The sequence below is a fragment of the Tachysurus fulvidraco genome, chromosome 11, assembly GCF_022655615.1.
Source record: "Tachysurus fulvidraco isolate hzauxx_2018 chromosome 11, HZAU_PFXX_2.0, whole genome shotgun sequence".
Taxonomy (NCBI): domain Eukaryota; kingdom Metazoa; phylum Chordata; class Actinopteri; order Siluriformes; family Bagridae; genus Tachysurus; species Tachysurus fulvidraco.
The window spans coordinates 5542583-5565019 of NC_062528.1; the positions used below are offsets into that span (position 1 = coordinate 5542583).

General features: G+C 39.2%; 1 protein-coding gene across 2 annotated transcripts in view; it reads right to left on the bottom strand.

Annotated features, from left to right (window-relative positions):
- Nucleotides 1-1312: 1312 nt before the first annotated feature.
- The window catches only part of caln1 (calneuron 1), a 54141-nt gene continuing 33016 nt past the window's right edge, over nucleotides 1313-22437 (bottom strand). For both annotated transcript variants that reach the window (XM_027136603.2, XM_027136594.2), the window contains exons 5-6: nucleotides 8170-8326; nucleotides 1313-4192 (exon numbers count right to left, since the gene is read on the bottom strand). In XM_027136603.2, coding sequence (XP_026992404.1) covers nucleotides 4065-4192; nucleotides 8170-8326 — 285 coding nt within the window. In that variant the 3' untranslated portion in view covers nucleotides 1313-4064. The remainder of the gene's footprint in view (nucleotides 4193-8169; nucleotides 8327-22437) is intronic.

Here is a 22437-nt window from a genome sequence, read left to right on the forward strand (position 1 = left end):
ATGATGAAATCAAAATGAACTTGCATATAGTTTGTTTCATGAAGATTTATCTTACTGTTTGGCCACTGGAGGCTGTTAAGAATCTCCATTCTTTGCAGATTTATAGCCAAAATGAGTAGCAATAAAGATGACAATTAAAATTCTATAAAAAACATTTTTTTATTGCATCATTGCTATGCATTTATTCTTTACAGATATTTCATATTTATAATACTATCTAGAGGATCTTATAACAACTCATAATGTATCTATATTCTATAAATGTGTGTGTGTGTGTGTGTATATATATATATATACATATACATTCAGCATGCGTATATACAGTGTGTGTGTGTGTGTGTGTGTGTGTGTGTGTGTGTGTGTGTGTGTGTGTGTGTGTGTGTGTGTGTGTGAGTGTGTGTGTGTGTGTGTGTTTTTGCGCGCGTGCGTGTGTGTGATAGATCTAGGGCTCTTTTCTCTGCTAATTGTGCTTCCTCATTTCCTTTCCTCGCTTCCCTTTCTCACATCTTGGCTCCTCTTTCTGAGGATGTGAGGAAAGTTTGCCAGGAATAGAATATAGACAGAGTGTAGACAGAGGAATCCATGGCAAAATTATTTTCCTAATGAGATGTCCTTGTTAATAGAGAAGAACTGTCCTTAAAGTGATGCCATTTATTGATGATGTTCTGCACACAACCCGGTGCGATTACAAAGTGAATTAACTTCAGTCAAAACATTATTTCATACACACAGGTACCCTAAAGTGTGTTAGAACCTGACATTTTGAAAAGGCAAGCTTTTCTTCATCAATTCTACACGGAAAACACAATCGTTTGCATTTATTGTGGCCTTTGTTCGATTGAAATAGTTTCATATTTTCAGTGCCAGATATAAACGAAATATGGAGCTGGAGAATATAATCCTTGGCTTGCATTAAGCGCTTTAAAAGGCCGCGTCTCTGTCTTTTCACTCTAGAAGCTTCCTGTCTCCACGATTCCTCAGATCACGTCTAACAAATCGGTAGGTCCTTAATGATGGCAGTTTTAATCAATTTCTTTAGTATACATGAGGTGAAGAGGCACCAATTAGAGTAAAGAGAAGGAGAGAGAAGAAACCAAAATAAATCTACACATAATCTTCTACAGCTGGCAGCCTAACGATTTAATATGCTAAACCACCAGCATATTTCTATTAATAATAAAAATAAAAATCCCCTTAATTACTGTTATTACTTTTACATACATGATAATAATAATAATGACATTCTATATTATTATTATTATTATTATTATTATTATTATTATTATTATTATTGTGTAATAAATAATTGGCTCAATTCAGATATTCATGTTCAATTTTAAAAAATATCCATCTCATAACAACCCCATTATAAATAGTGAAGCATTCACACAGAAATATAATACACGTGTAGCACATTTAAAAGGACATTCTCTCCTTAATACAGTCTAGCTATAGTTCCTCACACTTACACACACTTACTCCATAATGGTGGTAACAAAAATAATCTACTTATGTAAACACATATGGTACAGTGTCCCGTTTCCTCTCCCTGCTCTTATATAATCAAATGCTACAAGCTAATGTTATTATCCCAATGAGACAGACAACATGAGGACAAACACAATACTCAATACTGTAAGGTGTTAGTTAATACATGGATCACCAGATGGAGCCACTGTCACTGACGGACCTCACGAATCCTCGTTCGAGGACTAGCCTTTCCGTGCAACAGATTGACAGTGTTTCTCTAGGCAAACATCAGCAGTTCTCACTGTTAAAGGAATAGAAAATGCACCCATGTTTCCCAGTACATCTGTGCAGACTTATATGGCTTTAGTCAGAGGCTACTGGAGGAGCTGAGAGCTGGCGCATTGATATCGGGTTCAGCCGTTCCCTCTGCACCCACTGACACTTTCTGTGCAGAAAATACTGTCCACAGTCATGCATACACATATCACTTAACACAGGTGACTACAAGAGACATCTATGTACACAGCTTTACAAGGTCACATGCGTTATGGAGCAAAGTCCTTTAAGAAAGACGGAAGGGGAGAATAAGCTGCTTAGACATACAGGACATACAAGAGACGGGAGTTCTCATGAAACAAAACCAAACAACGACAAAAAACGACAAAAAAAAAAAAAGGCACAAAATGAGCTGCATCAGGCACAAAGACAGGCCCAGTTATCAAACCGAGCAAAAAAAACAAAAACAAAAAAGCATGTGATTATGGATGACATTTCAGAACATGGCATAAAATCCACAGCACAATTCTACAGTTAGACAGAACCTTCAGAGAAACACAGGCATAATATAAAGGGTCTTTAAAAACCTGGTAAAAACAGTCTGACACAAAAGAAGTTGATCCTATACTTTTGTTTCAGTTGAGAGAGTTTAGGTTTCTGGTATGAAACATCACTGTAGGTTACTGCGGGTTTACTGCGGTTAAGGAGAAGCTCATAGAACGACCGGGATCTGGAGCCATTAAATCACTGACAGATACACTGACCACAGGCTGAAGACAGGGGACATTTCCACACTTATTTCTACACTATCCTATTGGTATATGTTTGGAATGTTTCATGAAGAACTTTTTTTAACCAGTGTATAGACCAGAAAACTTGGAAATGGTGGTCTGTAGTCTGCAAAAACAAGCTGCACCTTGTGTGAAGTGATTTGGTCCTGGGGCCTGGTGTTGGGGGAAAGACATGCTTTGGTCTAAAGAGGAGACTCAATACTTTCTTTATTCATGGAACAAAGAAAGTGACTCAACCAAGTCTTTCGTTATTTTGGTACAAGTAGCTTCAACCAGAGTTTTGAAGGTAAAGAAGGTAAAGAAACTCTAAGCTACAGTGTGTAGGATTTGTTTCGTAGTGGAAAAATACTTTATGTGGAATAATGTGATATTCCAGAGCTGCTGTTAGTTGTCCAGTAAAATGCTATAATAGAAATTCATTCAGGTGTTTTGGGATCAGATTTGGCAAGAACTTATATTTCAAGCTCAGGCATGTCAAGCGCCATTGCACCAGAAAAGCAGCCAATCACGAGTCAGCAGCCAATCAGGAGTCAAATGCCATGCTATGATCATTTCTTGTGTTCGTTAGTGTAGGTGGATTGTAATGGAAGCATACTATAATTAGTGTAGCATCAATGGACTGGAATGAAAAATATATCATATCCAAGATACCAATCCAGCAGTTCAGGCTGTGAACCTCGCTGATGCAGATATAATTACTGCACTGGTGCGCCTCAAAAATTAGTGCAATTTCTCTGCAGTTTTTGAAAATAACTCTCAGTGTCACAGCTTCCACCAAACGAGCTCTGAATCAATCCTGGTCCCAGTGTTTGGGCAAATTGTGAAATATATACTGTAAGAGCATCAGTAGAGGTGTTTCTGTAAGGACATTCACAGATAAACTGGCCTTTAGATAAACATCAGATTTAGAATCAAATAGATTTAAGATCAAATAATATCACATGAGCAAAAAAAAAAACAAAAAAAAACCCTGATCTGGAATTAACATAATATCAAGAATAATCTTTCAGCAGGTTTGATTCTCATACTGATCATATGGAGAAACAAGCTCATCAAAAATGAACAGGAAATAGTAGAAAGTATTTAGACAAGAGGCTACTACTAATTTACTTTGTGAGAAGTTCCATTTTCCATCATGTCTGTGCCTAGAAGCAGCTCTTCATCACATTGTTGATGAAAATGGGAGACAGAACTTGGATGTCGGAGAGGTTCTTGCGGAGTCCTACGGGTTATTGCGCTGAGGGAACAGGGATGACATGGGAAAAGAAGAAAAAACAAAAGAGAACAAGTCAGCCCTTTAAAGTCCCTGCCAGTGAGGTGGAGATGGGACTCAGTAAATCATGGCCCCTGCTGGCTGCCATTCCTGACAGAAAACACTCCACCGTTCTTATGACGAGGTGTTTGGTTTCCTAAGTCTGAAGGATGCAGGTTGAAGGCTTTTTTCGTGTTCAGGCAGAAGGGAATGACGTCTCTGACGGACATGCACATGCAGGTTCCGCCCACACACCCCTGCTCACAGTGGCGTTGTTATTCCATTCCATTACGCAGCATCTGATTAGCTGCAATAAGCATAACGCTGATGATGAAAGCCATGGCAAAGGCGCAGATCAGGCTCTTGCGTACACACGTCTGTCGGTTCTTCTTCGTTGGATGGACTGGAGTAAATAAAAGGAGACAGAGACAACTTTCATTCATGAGTCAGCAGGACATTTACGACATACACAAACAAATGTGTAATTATATCCGACTCTAACAGTTCGCAAAACCGAGAGCTCTTGAATGCACAGTAACGCTGACAGTGTGGTGTCTCACCCCAAACTCATCCACTTAGTCCTATTTACCTCTGCCTGCAGGCAATTTGTGGCAATTTACATCGTCTTCACCTTTACATTCACATTGTAAAGCAGCATTACAGAAGCATAGAAACAAAATAAAACCTCTAAAGTTTAAAACCTTTACTATACACAGGCCAATAACAAACTGTTTAGAGGTAATGCATTCTAGATGTATTCTAGGAATAGTATAAAACATAATAGATGTGCTGTTATAATAACAATGCAATAAAAGCAATGAGTTCCAGTTACTGTTATCATCCCAAAGTTGATCACTGTTATATAACAAAAAAAAGGGGGGAAGTCGTGGCCCAATGGTTAGAGAGTTTGACTCCTAACCCTAAGGTTGTGGGTTCGAGTCTCGGGCCGGCAATACCACGACTGAGGTGCCCTGAGGTTGAGCAAGGCACCGAATTCCCCCCAACTGCTCCCTGGGCACCGCAGCATAAATGGCTGCCCACTGCTCCGGGTGTGTGTTCATGGTGTGTGTGTGTTCACTGCTGTGTGTGTGCACTTTGAATGGGTTAAATGCAGAGAACGAATTCGGAGTATGGGTCACCGTACTTAGCCGTATGTCACGTCATGTATTAAATAATAACACAGAGAATCCATTTATAGTTACATTTAACCCTTTTTACCAGATACACTGGTGGCAGAATGGACATCCGTCTTATCTGATATTTTCTATCAGTATTAACAAATGAATTATTTTCTGGCTGCAAGTCTGATATAAAATGAACCAGGACAGCGTTGGCATTCAGTATGAGAGTGTTTTTCATTCTGTTGGGATAACCTTACACAGAATTGTAGTCATTGAAGATAACAGCTTGGGGCATCAGAAATAGCTTTGATATCAATATTACTTTGAAGACAAACATTTGTGTGGAAAAAAAAATGAACTTTCTTCTTTGTAACATTGAATGAATTATTGAATGAACAGCCCACAGTAGGTAAAAACAGAAATACTAATGACAAACCTTGAATTCCTGAGTGTCTACTTTCATGTGAGCCACTAATCACCACTGTGGACGTACACCATTAAACAGCCAGCACACTACCAGCTAGCGCTACACAAAGGCCCATTTTTATTTTCATTCTTATTCACTCATTTTCTACCGCTTATCTGAACTACCTCGGGTCACGGGGAGCCTGTGCCTATCTCAGGCGTCATCGGGCATCGAGGCAGGATACACCCTGGACGGAGTGCCAACCCATCACAGGGCACACACACTCTCATTCACTCACACACTACAATTTTCCAGAGATGCCAAACAACCTACGATGCATGTCTTTGGACCGGGGGAGGAAACCGGAGTCCCCGGAGGAAACCCCCGAGGCACGGGGAGAACATGCAAACTCCACACACACAAGGCGGAGGCAGAAATCGAACCCCGACCCTGGAAGTGTGAGGCAAATGTGCTAACCACTAAACCACCCCCCCATTCATATTATTATTATTTATTTTTTTACTATTTTTAAATGGTTTACTCTAAAATACTGCGTGATAATGTTTGTGGCAATAAAAAAAAAACAGATTTACATTTACAGAATTTAGCAGACACTCTTATCCAGAGTGACTTACATTTTTTTCAGACATTACTATGACAAAGAATCATGGATGATAATTAAACTTGATAACCTGATATTAGCAGGGTTTTGGCTAACTTTCTATCAGAGCCATCACAACCATCCAATATTGTGCATTTTTTGTTTACTTTACATTTATTTCTAAGTTTAATTTTGATTAAAAAGATTAAAGTGTGTGCTCATCTATCTCCTTTTGCATCCACTTGAGCTATTGTTATGAACAGGGCCAGTGTATGTGCATCCATCCATTTCACTTTTACTACTGTCCACATCCTTGCCAAGCCATCCGCTTGGTTCTAGAGCTTCACTATGGATCAGAGGACAGGAGCATGTACAGTATGTTGAACCAATTTCCTCACATCAACCAATCTACAAGGAAGACCGAATGTGTGTCCCTTCATTAACCTTGTGCCATAATGTGGCTACCTGGAATCCTGCTAGCTCATAATGGCAGCTGTAAACATACTAGCATGATATTGTGGTGCTGTTGCCACTCCATTTGTTATAAAACCTGGCTTCATGGACTTTGGCACTGCTTTACCAACCCCTTGGATTTGGATGACAAACCTGTGGCTAAGGTTTCCAGCAGTCCCACATGGAATTAAACTCATGCAGTCTGTAAATGAATCTTCTGTAACCCAAAGACTTGGTAATAAGCAATAATAATCAGGCCACTAGCCACAAACATTCAGGCTTGGCACTGTTTGACATGCAGCACAAGACCAAGAAAGGATTTATGGTTTCTCTGAGCATATGAATAGTTTGAAATTGGACATCACTCAGTTAAAAATTTACAACTGAAGCTTCACATTATGGCTCATGCTATTAAGCACAACCCTTCTGATGGCTCAGAGACTGGCAACGTTCACAATGTCGTTAGGATTTACAAGTGAACCTGCAAAAGTCTGTCCTTCATGCCTGGAGTGCTCTTTGGGTCTGTCGCCAAATTAGCTCAGGAGAGGACTTTCAGGCGTTCGGAACTGGGAAGCCATAAAACATAGACCAACCAGATGGCACTCGTAGCCAACACTCCGATGTCCTCTAAAGGTTCTGAAAGGTCTCATCAGAGCTGCAAACATGTGAAGCAATCATATGATATAATGTTCACAGTTCCCTTACAAATGACTTGCTCTCTTTTGCTCATCTTGTGTTATTAGAAGTGGCACAACTGCCCATATTAAAGAAATCTCACAGAGCCTCTCAATGAAGGAAAAGGATGCTTCACTGCTAAAAACACTGCCCACTGAGCAGCATCTACATCATGCCACAGGAGCAAGAGATTGGCCACCAGTCTGTGGCTGCGCTTCAAGTTTATTTAAAAGAAACATATTTTTGTTTCACCAAAAAGTGTATGGGTGCTTACTTTCTCGATATGCAAAGCTTTTCTCAACAAAAAAAAGGGCTATGTGTAAGAGTGGGAGGACCGGGAGGAGGCCCCGGGGAAGACCTACTGTAGGACACGCTGGAGGGACTATGTCTATCGGCTGGCCTGGGAACGCCTCGGTATTCCCCGGAAGAGCTGGAGGAAGTGTCTGGGGAGAGGGAAGTCTGGGCGTCCCTGCTTAAACTGCTGCCCCCGTGACCCGGCCCCAGATAAGCGGTAGAAAATGGATGGATGGATGGATGGAGGGTCTAAGAGTGGTGATGTCATAAAATCTCAAGTCACAAATCCGGTAGGATTAAGGGTGCTATTGCTGACCCTCAGGTTCTTTCTACAAAGTACTCAAAAGTGCTCCAAAGTACTGTGATGTTCTGATCTGTCTGGGCAATGGCACGATGGTCAGGTATATCAATTATCAGGGTGGCATGAGGTAGAAAATGCTCTCTGCCTTACACAAACGCATGGCCATTGAGGCCCTGCTGTTCCCACTAGTGGCTGCAATGCCACAGAAGCTCCCTCCATGGCAAGACTAATTGTTTCTGATGAAAATTGGACATGTGGCATCACTGTGGCATCACTATCTGTTCCTGTGGCACCGCTTGGATTTGTGACTCAGACTTGTGGGTGCTCAGTCAGGAAACGGTCCTGAATGCTGAAGCTCTTAGTACAGTACATGGGCCTTGTGTGCTCCTATTCTCTCTTTCTCACACACACACACACACACACACACACACACACACACACACACACACACACACACACACACACACACACACACACACACACACACACACACACACACACACACATTTGTTTAAGACTGTCAGCTCACCTCCCTCAAACTCTGTATGGCAGTTCCCTGAATTCTCATTTAGGCTCTCCTCCTCATTAATGATAATATTCTCAATGTCCTTCATTGTGAGGTGATCCCGGAAGGCATGGAACAGGATGTGCTTGAGTTCTTCCAATGTTATCCGCTGCATATCAAACTGCAAAAAAAGAAGCAGAAATTTTTTTTTATTAAACCTTTATTCTGGAATATTAATTTAGGTGAAAAAACGAATTGTTACAGCACCGTATGATTTGTACCACACACTATACTGTATACATACATATAATGACAGATATGTTTTTAAAAATCAGTAGGTTCTTAGATGTCTTTTATTCACAGTGTCAGTGCGTTAAGATAATGCTTTTGAACGCAGCAATTTAAAGCTGAAGAAAGACTACACAAGAATACCAGAGAGTAGGACTTTTATGAGCTGTACTAAAATGTGTCCTTGTCTGAAATATGAACTTGCGCTGCGAACAGGATATGAACACTTGAGTAATTGTTTACGAGGAATTAAAAAATTCTCTGTACCGCTTTTACACCCTGGACGGAGTGCCAACACAGCACAGGGCACACACACACTCTCATTCACACACACACAATCACATACTACAGACAATTTTCCAGAGATGCCAATCAACCTACCATGCATGTCTTTGGACCGGGGGAGGAAACCGGAGTACCCGGAGGAAACCCCCAAGGCACAGGGAGAACATGCAAACTACACACACACAAGGCGGAGGCAAGAATCGAACCCCCAACTCCGGAGGTGTGAGGCAAACGTGCTAACCACTAAGCCACTCTATCTCTGTACTATAGAAAGATATTTTATCATAAAGCTTTTGCATTTTCTTAGAACCCCTTTCATGTTCAAGTCATTTAATTTAGCAGAAAATGCATTCAGCTGCTCAGCTAGTGGTGAGTGCAGTCAGAAAAGGTGCAGTGGGACATACATAGGTATAAGGATAAGGTAACAATTAAAGATTAGATCGTTAAAGGTAAAATAAACTCCACAAAGGTTTACCCATTAACAGAAAAGCTTTGCGTAAACTTTATTTTGAGTAAATATGCCATATAATTGCCATATTAGATCCACAGTACTAATCTTTTGCAAGTATTAATACCTTTTTGTCTTTCTTCTATCATCAAGTTATCTCTGTCTCTCTCTCATGGTTATATTTAGTCTTACGTATTCATACATATTCTGTGTGACCCATTTTTAGTGTGAATGGCAGACTTGGCCTTTATCATCAGCATTCATCATCAGTAAAATATAACCTGTTATGGGCAGCGGCTATGTTTACTTACAGCCTGTATTCCAGTTTCATGGCTTAGTCTTGCACAGCATTGATTAAATGGACTGATGCAAGGTTGCAATCATAACAAAGAAATGTGCAACAAAATGGCATATTAGTGCATCCAGAAAAAGCTTTTGTCTTCTCAGGATAGAACAGCACATATACTCCAAGTTAATGGTTTCCTGAATTTTTATATTTTATAAAAGGCTATAGAATTTTAATATCTACCCTCAGAAGAAAAAAAGAGAAGCTTGTCTTTAAAAATTACGAACATATAAAGTATCCACTTTAATTCCACGAAAAAAAAAAATTAATGCTTTAGAAAATGATTAGTTGCTTCATATCATATTTATTAGAGTATGTATTGAATAAAATGTACCAAAACAACAACATAGCTATAAAAAGTTCGTCTTTTTCTACCTTTAACTTTATATACTTTAATATTTAGGATAACACTTAGTTTAGTTAAAGGGAAGAGTTAAATAGAAGAGAAGAGCTTATAAATAGATTCTAAACAATTGTGTTATTTATTTAAAAAATTGTGACAACAGCGTTGGAAGAGATCATATATGGATGTGATGGTCAGATGTCCACATTACTTTTGGCTACATAGTGTATATCTAGTATTTTGCATTGTCTGATTTTGTTTTTTCTCTCACACAGTTTGCACTAGGTTTGCACACGATGCATTTTATGTGGCTAGGACAACTTACTATAAGTCCTTAGCTCTGTGTTGTTGTACTGTATGTAGCATTATAGTCCTGGAGAAACCTTTTATTTCACTATGTACTGCGTCAGCTATATAGGGTTGAAATGACTATAAAAGCTTCTTGATTTGATTTGACTTGACTAGTCTTGACTATACCACCATTCACACCATTCTAACCATACACAAAGAGGATGAGGTGAAGCTTCTTCCCGTAGGCCATTCGGAGTTTAAACCAGGAGACACCCAGGATCTAGCACTGGACCTCTCTCTCCATCCCCACTGTTCTATGCACCATTATCCCTTTTTTGCAATGACACTTTAATTCTGGACTGTCACTGTCACTTTAACTCTGGACGTGCACAGCACAGTGCCACTTTATACACTTTATACACTCCACATACTATTTACACACCATACTTTACCTGGACATTCTAAGGACACTTTAACTCTGGACTTACACAGCACAGTGCCACTTTATACACTATTTACACACCATACTGCCCCTGGACACTTTAAGAACAATCTTCAAATACCATACACATCTATGTATATGTATATTTATGTATATGTATATACATTATTTCCTCATCTATATTTTCATATTTTTATATAGTTTTCTTATATAGTTTATACTTGTTATTATTTTATTCTTATTTTATTTCTTGCATTTTTTTAACTTTTTATATATACTTTTTTATTCTTATACCGGACAGTTGCATAAAGCATTTCCAAGCTTATCGTACCCTGTATGTATGTGTATGTGACAAATAAAATTTGATTTGATTTGATACACAGTGACTCAAGTTCTTTCTTCATCAGTAATTGGTTAATAAAAATATCTAGTACAGCATCTTGGTTGGTTACTTGGCAGAAAACATCACCAGAAAGCCAGTGTGTGCTTCATTAGAAAGCCAATACCATTAAATTCATACGTGCCTTTCTCATAAAATATTTCTAAGTTCTAGCTCAGTTCTGTACGATGGTTCATGTCAAGATTACTCAAAGTGAAAATGGATGAAAGGCCAAGCATCATATCTATGGGGCTCAATATAAAACACAACAGAGTATTACATTTTTTGACAAGTTAAAATGATTACAGTCATAGTATGCACACTGCCAATATTATTTCATTACTCCTTCAACAAATTATTGAAGACTTAGTTGTCCCACTAGTTAATCTGTCTAGTCTGACCGTCCCTCTCCACCTTGAACTGAAGTTATACTTTTCAGACTTGAGAACACACTGAACTTGGCCTCCGAATACATACTGACTTTCTGCTTCACACATTGAATAAACAAATCTAAAACATGCCATTAGGTGAAAACACGCCACTATTGTAGTCTTGGGCACTTTGCTTTCCCTGCCTTTGAAAACAGATCAGAAAGAAATAATTTTAAACAAGTTTTGCCCTGTAATTAAAGTTTCCTGTTTGCTTTCTGGCTTGCATTTCTTTTGATTTATGTTGACTTCCTTTGTTTTGTCCAGAACCAAACCAAGCCTTTCCTGTTGAGTGTTGAGATTCTTCTGGGCATTTTGAGAGACAGAAGAAAGCTTGATTGCATGGTGATCCAGCCGCAGAAATACCATTACATCCACTAGAGAGCACAAAGCCCACATTTCCTTAACAGCATTGCACCCCCCCCCTCTCTAATATTCAAGTAATATAACTAAGCAAATAAAACTAAAGAAAGGTCTTTGTTAAATTATCTATAAAATGCAATAAAACTCCAATTTCATGTCAGGAAAAATTAAGGACATCCCTACATATATTTATACTTAAAATGGATCAGATGACCTGCAGGTGTATGACATCGGGTATAAATAATTGTAACATTACTGCAGAGCATTTTGAAGGAGGCTTGTCTTATTCAAACCTCAGACATTTAGTTTGGTTTGGGATATAAAAATATCTCAGCCATTCCACTGTCTGGAAAATGCTTTACAAGTGGAGAAGATTGAAAACAACTGCCAGCATGGCCAGGTCAGGACATCCAAGAAAACTCACCCCAAGAGCACTTTGTAGCAACAGTTGATGTCAAAGTGCATGAATTTACACTCAGAAAGAGACTGACAGCTTTAATTATCATGGGAGGGGTGCAAGGAGGAAACTTTAGCTGTCTAAGAAAAACATGAGGGCAAGACTGAAGTTTCTGAAAGAACACAGAGACGAAGGCCAAGACTTCTGGAATAATCTGCTTTGAAAAGATGAGTCTAAAATTAAATTACTTCGACACCGTAACAGAGGGCTTATTTTGAACATAAACCAAATACTGTATTTCAGCAAAAGAACCTCATACCAACTGTGAAACCTGGAGGTGGGAGTGTTATGGTTTGTGGATGCTTTGCTTCAACATTGTATCAGAAGATGCTTGAGGAACATATGAGACCATCTGCCAAAAAATTGAAGCTGAAGTCGAAGTGGACCTTGCAACAATGACCCACTACATATCAGTAAATCTATTCAGATCTTATCCAATCAGATCTAAATCCTATTGAGATCATGTGTGGTGATTTGAAATGGACCGTGCATGCAAGAAACTCCTCAGAGTTCTGCATTGAGGAGAAAACTTTCTTCCTGATGTCAGAAACCGGTAGCTGGCTACAAGAAACGTCTCATTGAGGTTATTATCCTAACTTTTTTCTCAGTTGAAAAAAAAACCCAAAGCGTTTTTTGTTGTTTGCGATTACATCACTTTCATCTCCAGGTACAAATTAAAACAAGATCAGAAATTGACATGTTGATATTTCTAATACTATTATTAGTAAAAGAAATAGTATTTCTATTACTAGCATTTCTACTAGCATGCTTTGCAAAATAACCACTCTTTTGATTACAAAACAATTAGATTAGAAAAAGGTGTAGCATAAAAGAAGGTTAGAACCAAAATGTCTGAGCATTAAAGCTGTCACAAATATGTAGATACCTTTGCTTTGAATCTGTCAATTCTCTGTCAATTTGACTTTCTGTGGTTAAATGCCATTGTGCCTACACGGGATGACTGCAGTTGGAGATAAAGGGACTATATTCAGTTTACATTTTAATCTCTGAAGTACCCAGACACAGTTGGACTGTACCTTCCACATAATCACCCTGTTCAGTTGTTCCACGAGGCCGAGACCTGAAACTGAGTTACTAGCTTTCAGTTATCACTGCACTCCACCAGGCTCATGCTTTAAGACAAAGAGAGACAGTGTGTAAAAGAGATAATGCTCCTGTACTACAACAGAATCACTAAGCTTTTGTGGATGATTGGTGTCTGCCCACATGCCAACACACACCCATCATCATCTATTGCATAAAAAAAACTGTTCAATTGGCATAAAAAATTCATGAAATCTAAGTGGGATTTCAGTTCTCTTCATTCCTTGTCTTTTTGGCACAGTAACTGGACTTGTTTCTAATTAATACTCGGTTAATATTAATAACACTTTATTCATGATGTGTTGTACATAAGACCTTACAATAAAAATCAACAAATGTAACGGTCATTGCCCAGTGTTTCAGTCTAATGACTAATGACCTGTAATAGCACATTATTGACCGTTCTGCATGGTGAGCATACAGTGTCCTCTCTTACTGGCCTAAATTGAGTTGTCCCTGAAAAACAGTCAAAGGTTTATTGATAAGCATCATGCTGTGTGTTGATCTGCTTAACAACCTACCAGCATGCCATGATCTCTTCTGTCACTATAGTGCACTGGAGTTGTAGGCACTATCCAAATGGTGTGTGTGTGTGTGTGTGTGTGTGTGTGTGTGTGTGTGTGTGTGTGTGTGTGTGTGTGTGTGTGTGTGTGTGTGTGTGAGTGAGACTGAACAAGGGCAAGTTAATGATTCAGTCATAAAAACAGAGTATCAGTAATCAGATTCATTATGTAATGCGTTGCTTTCTACACAAAATAGTACAAGACACAAAAGTCTTAAAATATCTGGACTGGTTTAAATGTCATGTTATTGTCTGTATACGTTTTTCTTATAGCTGCAGTAGCATTTACCAGCCAGCAGTGTGATTTCTTCATCTATTTTAAGATGACAGATATTTTTTTCTATTTTTATTCCACAATATCTCAAGCCACACAGAGGAAAATGAGAACATCAGCAGGGACACCAAGACTTTTTGTTTTACTTTATAACTCGGAGGGTTGCTTCAGTCAGAATTATCCAGTACATACAATATATAGCATAATGCTGACGTAGTGTTATGTTATATAAAGTTTAAAGATTCTCCCAATCACAAAAGTGTAACTGTTATGTAATGGAGAACAAACTGGTTTGTTTTCAGACTTTGACAAGCCTACCAGCATCTCTGCTGTATTATTGACCAATGATTCAACATATTCACTCAGTGAGTGATGCATTGAAGTAGAAATACAAAGCAGTGATGATCACCTGAGGAAAACACCTACTCAGTCATTCTGTGACTTCAAGCAGCTCTGAGACTTAACATTCCCAGAAGGCATGGGAAAGGGCACAATCGATCATAAAGACAGAAACAGAATTAAAGGGACCAGCTATACAAGTTGCACTATTTACTATATACTCTACTAGAAGGAAGCAGATTTTTTTGACAGCCATGATGAAAATCCTTTCCGGTATATTTCGGCATTCACGTCTTGACCTCACCCAGTACACTACACAAGCCAGGCATTGAAGAACCATCACATTTAAAAAAGCACCCTTTAACAGTGTAATAGTTTAATAGGCATCTCAGCTGTTTCAGTCTGTCATCAAAGTAGTAGACTGGGACACTTCTCTAATAGAGAAAAACTATTATCCTATTGCGAGGATGGACAGTTTAAGGATTCCCTCCAGAGGGACAGCTGAAGAACGCTTTAGGGTTTTTGTTTTTTAGAGTTTCTAAATACAGACTATTGTAAATCAGTCTATAATAACACAATAATGGACAGTTCATCTGTGAGAACACATTAAAATTGTCATTCCAATGTGTAAGCTTCATGCAGGTAAATATAATAAAGACAATAAATAATACATCCCCTTGTATATAGACATGCATATTATCATTAGGTTCAGTACCGATGCAGACACCACTTCCCATAACACAATGGGGTATACAAACATGGCCATGCTGGTCTCCACTTAAAGCTACACACCTGCACAATCACCAGACTTATGATTGCACCTCAACTGTTTTCAATTGCCACATACTCACAGTTCACCTTAATAAAACATAGCTATGTTCCAAAATATATACTCAGTTTCCTTATATTTCATTTTCTGTGTGTTCACGTATTTATCCGATTCTGATCGTGCCTTTTCTGACATACTGTTTGTTTGCTGCTCAGTTGACCTGCACCTGTTCCTAGCTATGAGATTGTCTAATGTTTTGGACTGCCTACAATTGGTGAATAAACCCAGTTTTAATTGTACCTGCCTCCTCTTCAATGCTGTGCTTGAGGATTAGGAGAACTTCATTCTACTAAAGTCCTCCTAAAAAACAGTCCTAATAGTACAAGAGTTATGATTTGCCAGTTTGCTTGGCTAAGCTCTTATTATGCCTGTCTGGGTAAAAGCAGAGCATATGTACTTATATTGGTAAACCGACAGCTCTGCAAAATATTGATCACAACGGCTTATCCGTTATGTAACAGAACTGAGCCCCCATCTCCCACAATCATTTATGGTTCAGTGGTTTTTAAATGTAGTTTTTAATAATATATTCCATAGAGTGCAATATTACAACAAGGAAACAAGGTAATTAGGGTTTGATACAAATAACAAGACCAGTAATCTGCGCGGAGATTGTGGAATTGACAAGCAGACGAAAATATTACTGGAGCTTCACATCTGACAGCAATAAGTCTCAGAAATTGGTTGTATGTCAAAAATGGAGTAGAATATATTACACAATAATATGCAGCAGATGAACATCTACTCTCTTGGCACAGTGAGGAGTTGAACCATTGCATTTACAAACATTTTAAAGTTTCCAAACTAACCAAGAAGCCACGTTACATTAATGCACACTTCATATAATGAGCCAATGTAGAATGGTTTCATGGCTACGTTTATATTGCTATATGACGTTTACATGGCTATATTTCTGGTTATATGTAGTATTTTAAGAAAGGTTTCGGGCCTATTAGTTTGGACATACAACGAAGACAAAGACAGAGAGATTCTGAAAATAAAAGTGGGACAGTCTGTGGGACAGTCTGACCATTTCAAGTTACACACTAATATATAAATAATATGATAATGACTATAATGGTATTGATTACAAATAGCAGCAAATTGCACCAGTGTTAGGTAACAGGACCTCAAAAATGACATTACTGTCAGTGGACATGTCTACAAATGATCAAAAGATCTCTGTGCTGCAATAAAACGTTATCAAAAGACACTGCTGTCAGTTGGTGTGACCCTAAAAGACATCTCAAAGAGACAAGAGAGTGTCACCCAAATGCGGATGAGGTTCCCTTCTGAGCCTAGATCCTCTCAAGGTTTCTTCCTATTATCATCTCAGAGAGTTTTTCCTTACCACCGTCGCCCCCGGCTTGCTCATTAGGGATAGAGATGGATATCTGGTATCTTAAATTTTAAGTTAATCTTTTTAAAATTAATTTTAAACTTTAATTGTATATATTCACTTATTTGTTTTTACTCTTATTTCTTCTTCTTCTTCTTCTTCTTCTTCTTCTTCTTCTTCTTCTTCTTCTTCTTATTATTATTATTATTATTATTATTATTATTATTATTATATTTATTTCTCTCTCTCTTCTGTTTCCAGACTTCTGTAAAGCTGCTTTCAGACAATGGGAAATTGTTAAAAGTGCTATACAAATAAATTGAATTGTATTGAACTGAACTGAAAGTTACAAAATGACAGGAATGTATCCCTTAAAATCTGTTCTGTCAGTGGAGATTTGGAGATTTGGAAATGTAATGTGAGATTCTTTAAAACCTCATAGCCATACCCTGGTGTGTAAAGAAACAATAAACTGTCAATAAACTTTGAGCATAAACATAAAAATGGTTTTGAAAATAAAAATGTCTTCTCAGCCCTGTCAGTTTTTACAAAAACAAACCTAACTACCGGGTGTCTGAAAAGTCAGGAACCAATGGGCAGGAAGTATTTATTTAATTGTAAACTATTAAACTATAGTAAACTATTAATAGCATCCATGGTCACCATTACACACCATGCAATCTCGCTAATACACCAAAGATTGTCTAATAAAATGTACTTTTGTAAACTCATATACAGTCTTTAATTAAGATAGCAAGTACAACTAGATTTGTAAAGTTCATCGCGACAAACTTTGATGTTGGCTTTGACGATGCAAATATTCACAAAGGCTGGTGCTTTTTGGAGGCGAGTGGACATAAGGGTCAGTGTTACTTTTGGAAGCAAGTAGACAGAAAGCTAGGGTGCCAAAACATTTGGAGGTAAGGAGACGAGCACGTGACGTCATCCGAATGTTCTTGAGGAAGTTCCCCAAATTGGGCTGAGTGTTTTAATATGTCACATGTCCATGTTGTGCTAATTTTTTATTTTCATGTGACGTCATCAGAATACACGTGAGGCAGTTTTCCTCATTGTTCTGAGCGTTTTGATATGTCACATGCCTATGTTGTAAATGTTTTTTTGTTGTCTATGTTGTCTATGTTTTACAAAGCCAGCATAATAATCTGAGTAAAAGTGGAGGAAGACAAATTAAAACACTAATGAAAATGGCCCTCTGAGAATCAGGAGGTTTGGCGAGTATAGTCGGAGCGGATATCAGCCCTCACTGTAACCACGGTGCACATCAGACCAATGGTTGTGGTGTGAAACGTAAGCAGCCAGATGGATTGTATCAATGCTTTACAAACTGACAAATATGTCATATGAAATAGTCCCCAGATGTGTTTGTCAGGATGAGCACTTGAAAGGTTTCCTCTGGCTCTTTCTCTCCATGCTCCTCTGACCTTTTCTTTTAATTTCACTTTCTTTCTCTCATACAGAGGACCTCCATTGCTGCCTGTGAAGCAGTGCTCAGCAGACTGCAAATCAATGTGACCTTTCAAATGTACCACTTTCTATAAAAGAAAGCAGGTCTGCTTTGTGCGCTGAATACTTCAAGACCTCTCTGCCATGGATTTTTTTTTTTGGGCCAGTTGTACATCCTGATTAAATCGATAAGCACAAGTGAGAAACACTTAATGCTCTATAGTTTCAGAAAATAGTGTTGAATTCATGATACACACAACAAAGAACCAAACTATGTTGCTGTTTAGCTAAAACTACTGGAACTTATAGCCTTTATTGTTTCTCAGTCAAGCAAAGGAAAGTGCTGACAAGAGTGGCCTATTTTCATATCTGTAATAAAAAATCAACACAGGCATTCCTGTGTCCCCCATTTCATTAAGTGCATAGCATCATCTCCTAGCGCTCTGCTGATAGCACACTAAAGACAGCACACATTACCATCCGACACATGCAAATTTATACCTCTTCATCTGCAGTCCATCTCATGGACAGATGGAGAGTAGGCTACATCACTGCTGTGTATATGAGGCTGAAGGCTCAGTTCAGCACCTTGGCGATCACTATCTGATTCCCGCTTTTCCAGAAACAGACATATTTGTATCTTTAATTCTTTTTCCTTCTGGGTACAAAATGAATTGTCAGTAACAAGGCACATGTACAGTATACTGTACAATGCCTGAAGTGTACAAAATCCAAAAGGAAACTCCTTATCAATTGCTCATACCTTTTTTTCAATATGAATTTTTTTTCATATTTTTCATCATTTTTTTTATCAATGTTTTTATTCATTAATCTTCAGTAACTGTTTTTTTTCTATTCAGGATTGTGGGGGATCTTGGAGGAAAACTTAGCACAACATGGGAATACATCCCTTATGTGACGCCAATAAATTACAGCAGATCAAGTACAAACACACACACACACACACACACACACACACACACACACACACACACACGCACACACACGCACACACACTAACACACACACACACACACACACACACACACACACACACTCACACACACACACACACACACACACACACACACACACACACACACACACACTCACACACACACACACTAACACACACACACACACTCACACACACACACACACACACACACACACACACACACACACACACACACACACACACACACACACACACACACACACACACACACACACACACACACACACACACACACTGTGTGTGGACATGCAGAAGCAGTAGATAAATTTTGTTTTTGTGTACATCTTTAACTGCATACATTATGTACATCTGGAATGAAAAATAACCTCGACTAGATGGCAAAAAATTTAGCAAATTCATACAAGGAAATGTTAAACAGACTGATGGGTCATGTCTTTCTTTGATTTCCCACTGTTGTTGTGTTTATTGTCATGGGCTGTGCCTCAAATTGCAAACTTAAATGTGTCGATGACTCTAGAAATTCCAGGTACATTTCAGTAGGTCTGAGGGCTACATGAAATAATTGAACAAACTGGTTAGTGTTAATAATCAATAATGGTCTAGATTAGTTTATCAGAACGCCATTTAAGATACAATGCTTGGTAAGTCAGTAGTGGTCAGTTGCAGACCCACACTATTTGTGCTGGTTTTTGTTCATTTCTGAGTATGCAGAAGCGATGGTCCAAAAGACAACAGGTTATATGTGATTTTTTTTATATGTGTAGTTAAAAGCAAGTCTAATTAAGCTTTTAAAGTCATTCAACCTGCCATGTTTGTGAATGTGGGGAGAGAACCCAGAGTAAACCCACAACAACTTGGAGAGGTTTACTCCAACATTCCCACACAGAGAAAACACACACAAAAACATAGTGTACAGAATTTAAAGAATCTAGTGAATTTATTTTTAAAACCATGCTGAACTTGAAGGATAGGCTTCCATAATAGCAAGATTTGTTCCCATGTTTGCTGATGAACGTAGATTGAATGATTAGATAAAATCATGAGAATGACATAAGGGAAGCCATATTCAAAAATGAACTCTTCGATTCCAAATTGGTTGCTATGGCATAATCAATGGCATAAGCTCTCTCACTCACTCATTTTCTACCGCTTTATCCGAACTTCTCGGGTCATGGGGAGCCTGTGCCTATCTCAGGCGTCATCGGGCATCAAGGCAGGATATACACCCTTGGCACTCCGCCAACCCATCGCAGGGCACACACACTCTCATTCACTCACACACTACGGACAATTTTCCAGAGATGCCAATCAACCTACCATGCATGTCTTTGGACCGGGGGAGGAAACCGGAGTACCAGAGGGAAACCCCCGAGGCACGGGGAGAACATGCAAACTCCACACACACAAGGCGGAGGCGGGAATTGAACCCCGACCCTGGAGGTGTGAGGCTGTCAGGACTGAACCCGGACTTTTGGCCACGTGCTGTTTTTGTTTATCATCTTCGTCACGTGTCTGCCCCGCCTTCATCTGCCCCTCCCTGTCTTCACACCTGATCCTTATTGTGTCATCGTGTCTTTTTATATTTAAGTGAGCCGCGTTTTGAGTGCAGCGCGGAATCATTAGTTACGTTTACCCCTCGTCATGTCTAGTCTTTGTTAAGTGTCTTCATTTGTATTGCTTTTGTTATCGTCTTATGTCTTTGTCTTTATTATTTATTAAACCCCTTTCCTTTGAAGCTATCCTGCATACGGGTCTGTCTCCTTCCTCTTCCGGTTGTGACAGAGGCGAACGTGCTAACCACTAAGCCACCGTGCCCCCCATGGCATAAGCTAACTTTGTAAATAAGGATAAAAAATTATTATTTTGTAGGGAGGGGAGATGATATGAAGAAGAAACCTTGACAGGAACCTCATCCTCATTTGGGTGACACTGGACAATAAATAATGCAAATGTTAACAGTGTCATTTCTACAACAGTTTATAGTCGTGTGGAATTAAGCAAGCAGGAGCTCCTGAGGTACTAAGTAGTGAGTGTACAGCTTGTATAACAGTGTAAATGTGCTGTCCCTTCAAAAGGGCAAATTGGGCCCAATTAGTCATTTTCTCTCCCCGGTGTCATGTGATTCATTAGTGTTACAATGTCTCAGGTGTGAATGGGGAGCAGGTGTGTTAAATTTGGTATTATCTCTCTCACTCTCTCTGAGAATCTGAAAAAAAGAATTGTTGCTCTACATAAAGATGGTGTGGGCTATAAGAAGATTGGCAAGACCCTGAAACTGAGCTGCAGCACGTTGGCCAAGACCATACAATGGTTTAACAGGACAGGTTTCACTCAGAACAGGCCTTACCATGGTCCACCAAAGAAGGAGTGTGCCTGTGGTCAGCGTCATATGTAGCGATTGTGTTTGGGAAATAGAATATGTGAATTCAATATGTGAATGCTTGTGCCCTGTGATGGGTTGGCACTCTGTCCAGGGTGTATCCTGCCTCGATGTCCAATGACGCCCGAGATGAGCGTCCAATGAGGCTCCCCATGACCCGAGAAGTTCAGATAAGCGGTAGAAAATGAATGAATGAATGAATATGTGAATGCTGCCAGCATTGCTGCAGAGGTTGAAGGGATGGTGATCAGCCTCTCAGTGCTCAGACCGTACGCCGCACACTGCTTCAAATTGGTCTTCATGGCTGTCGTCCCAGAAGGAAGCCTCTTCTAAAGATGATGCACAAGAAAGCTCGCAAACAGTTTGCTGAAGACAAGCAGACTAAGGATGTGGATTACTGGAACTACGTCTTGTGGTATGATGAGACCAACATAAACTTATTTGGTTCAGAAGGTGTCATGTTTGTGTGGCAGAAACCAGGTGAGGAGTACAAAGACAAGTGTGTCTCGCCTACAGACAAGCATGGTGGTGGGAGTGTCATGGTCTGGCGCTGCATGGGTTCTGCTCGCACTGGGGAGCTACAGTTCATTGAGGGAACCTACATGTACTGTTTGGACATTTCCACTTAGAGGTGTACTCACTTTTGTGGCCAGCCGTTTAGACATTAATGGCCGTGTGTTGAGTTATTTTGAGGGGACAGGAAATTTACACTGTTATACAAGCTGTACACTCACTACTTTATATTGTAGCAGAGTGACATTTCTTCAGTGTTGTCACATGAAAAGATATAATACAATATTTACAAAAATGTGAGGGACTGTACTTTTTTTTTTGGCTGTTCCTTGTTCGGAGTCCCCATAGCGGATCACATAGTCCGCATATTAGATTTGGAGCAGATTTTAAGCTGGATGCCCTTCCATTTGATCCGGGCTTGGGACCAGCACTGAGAGTT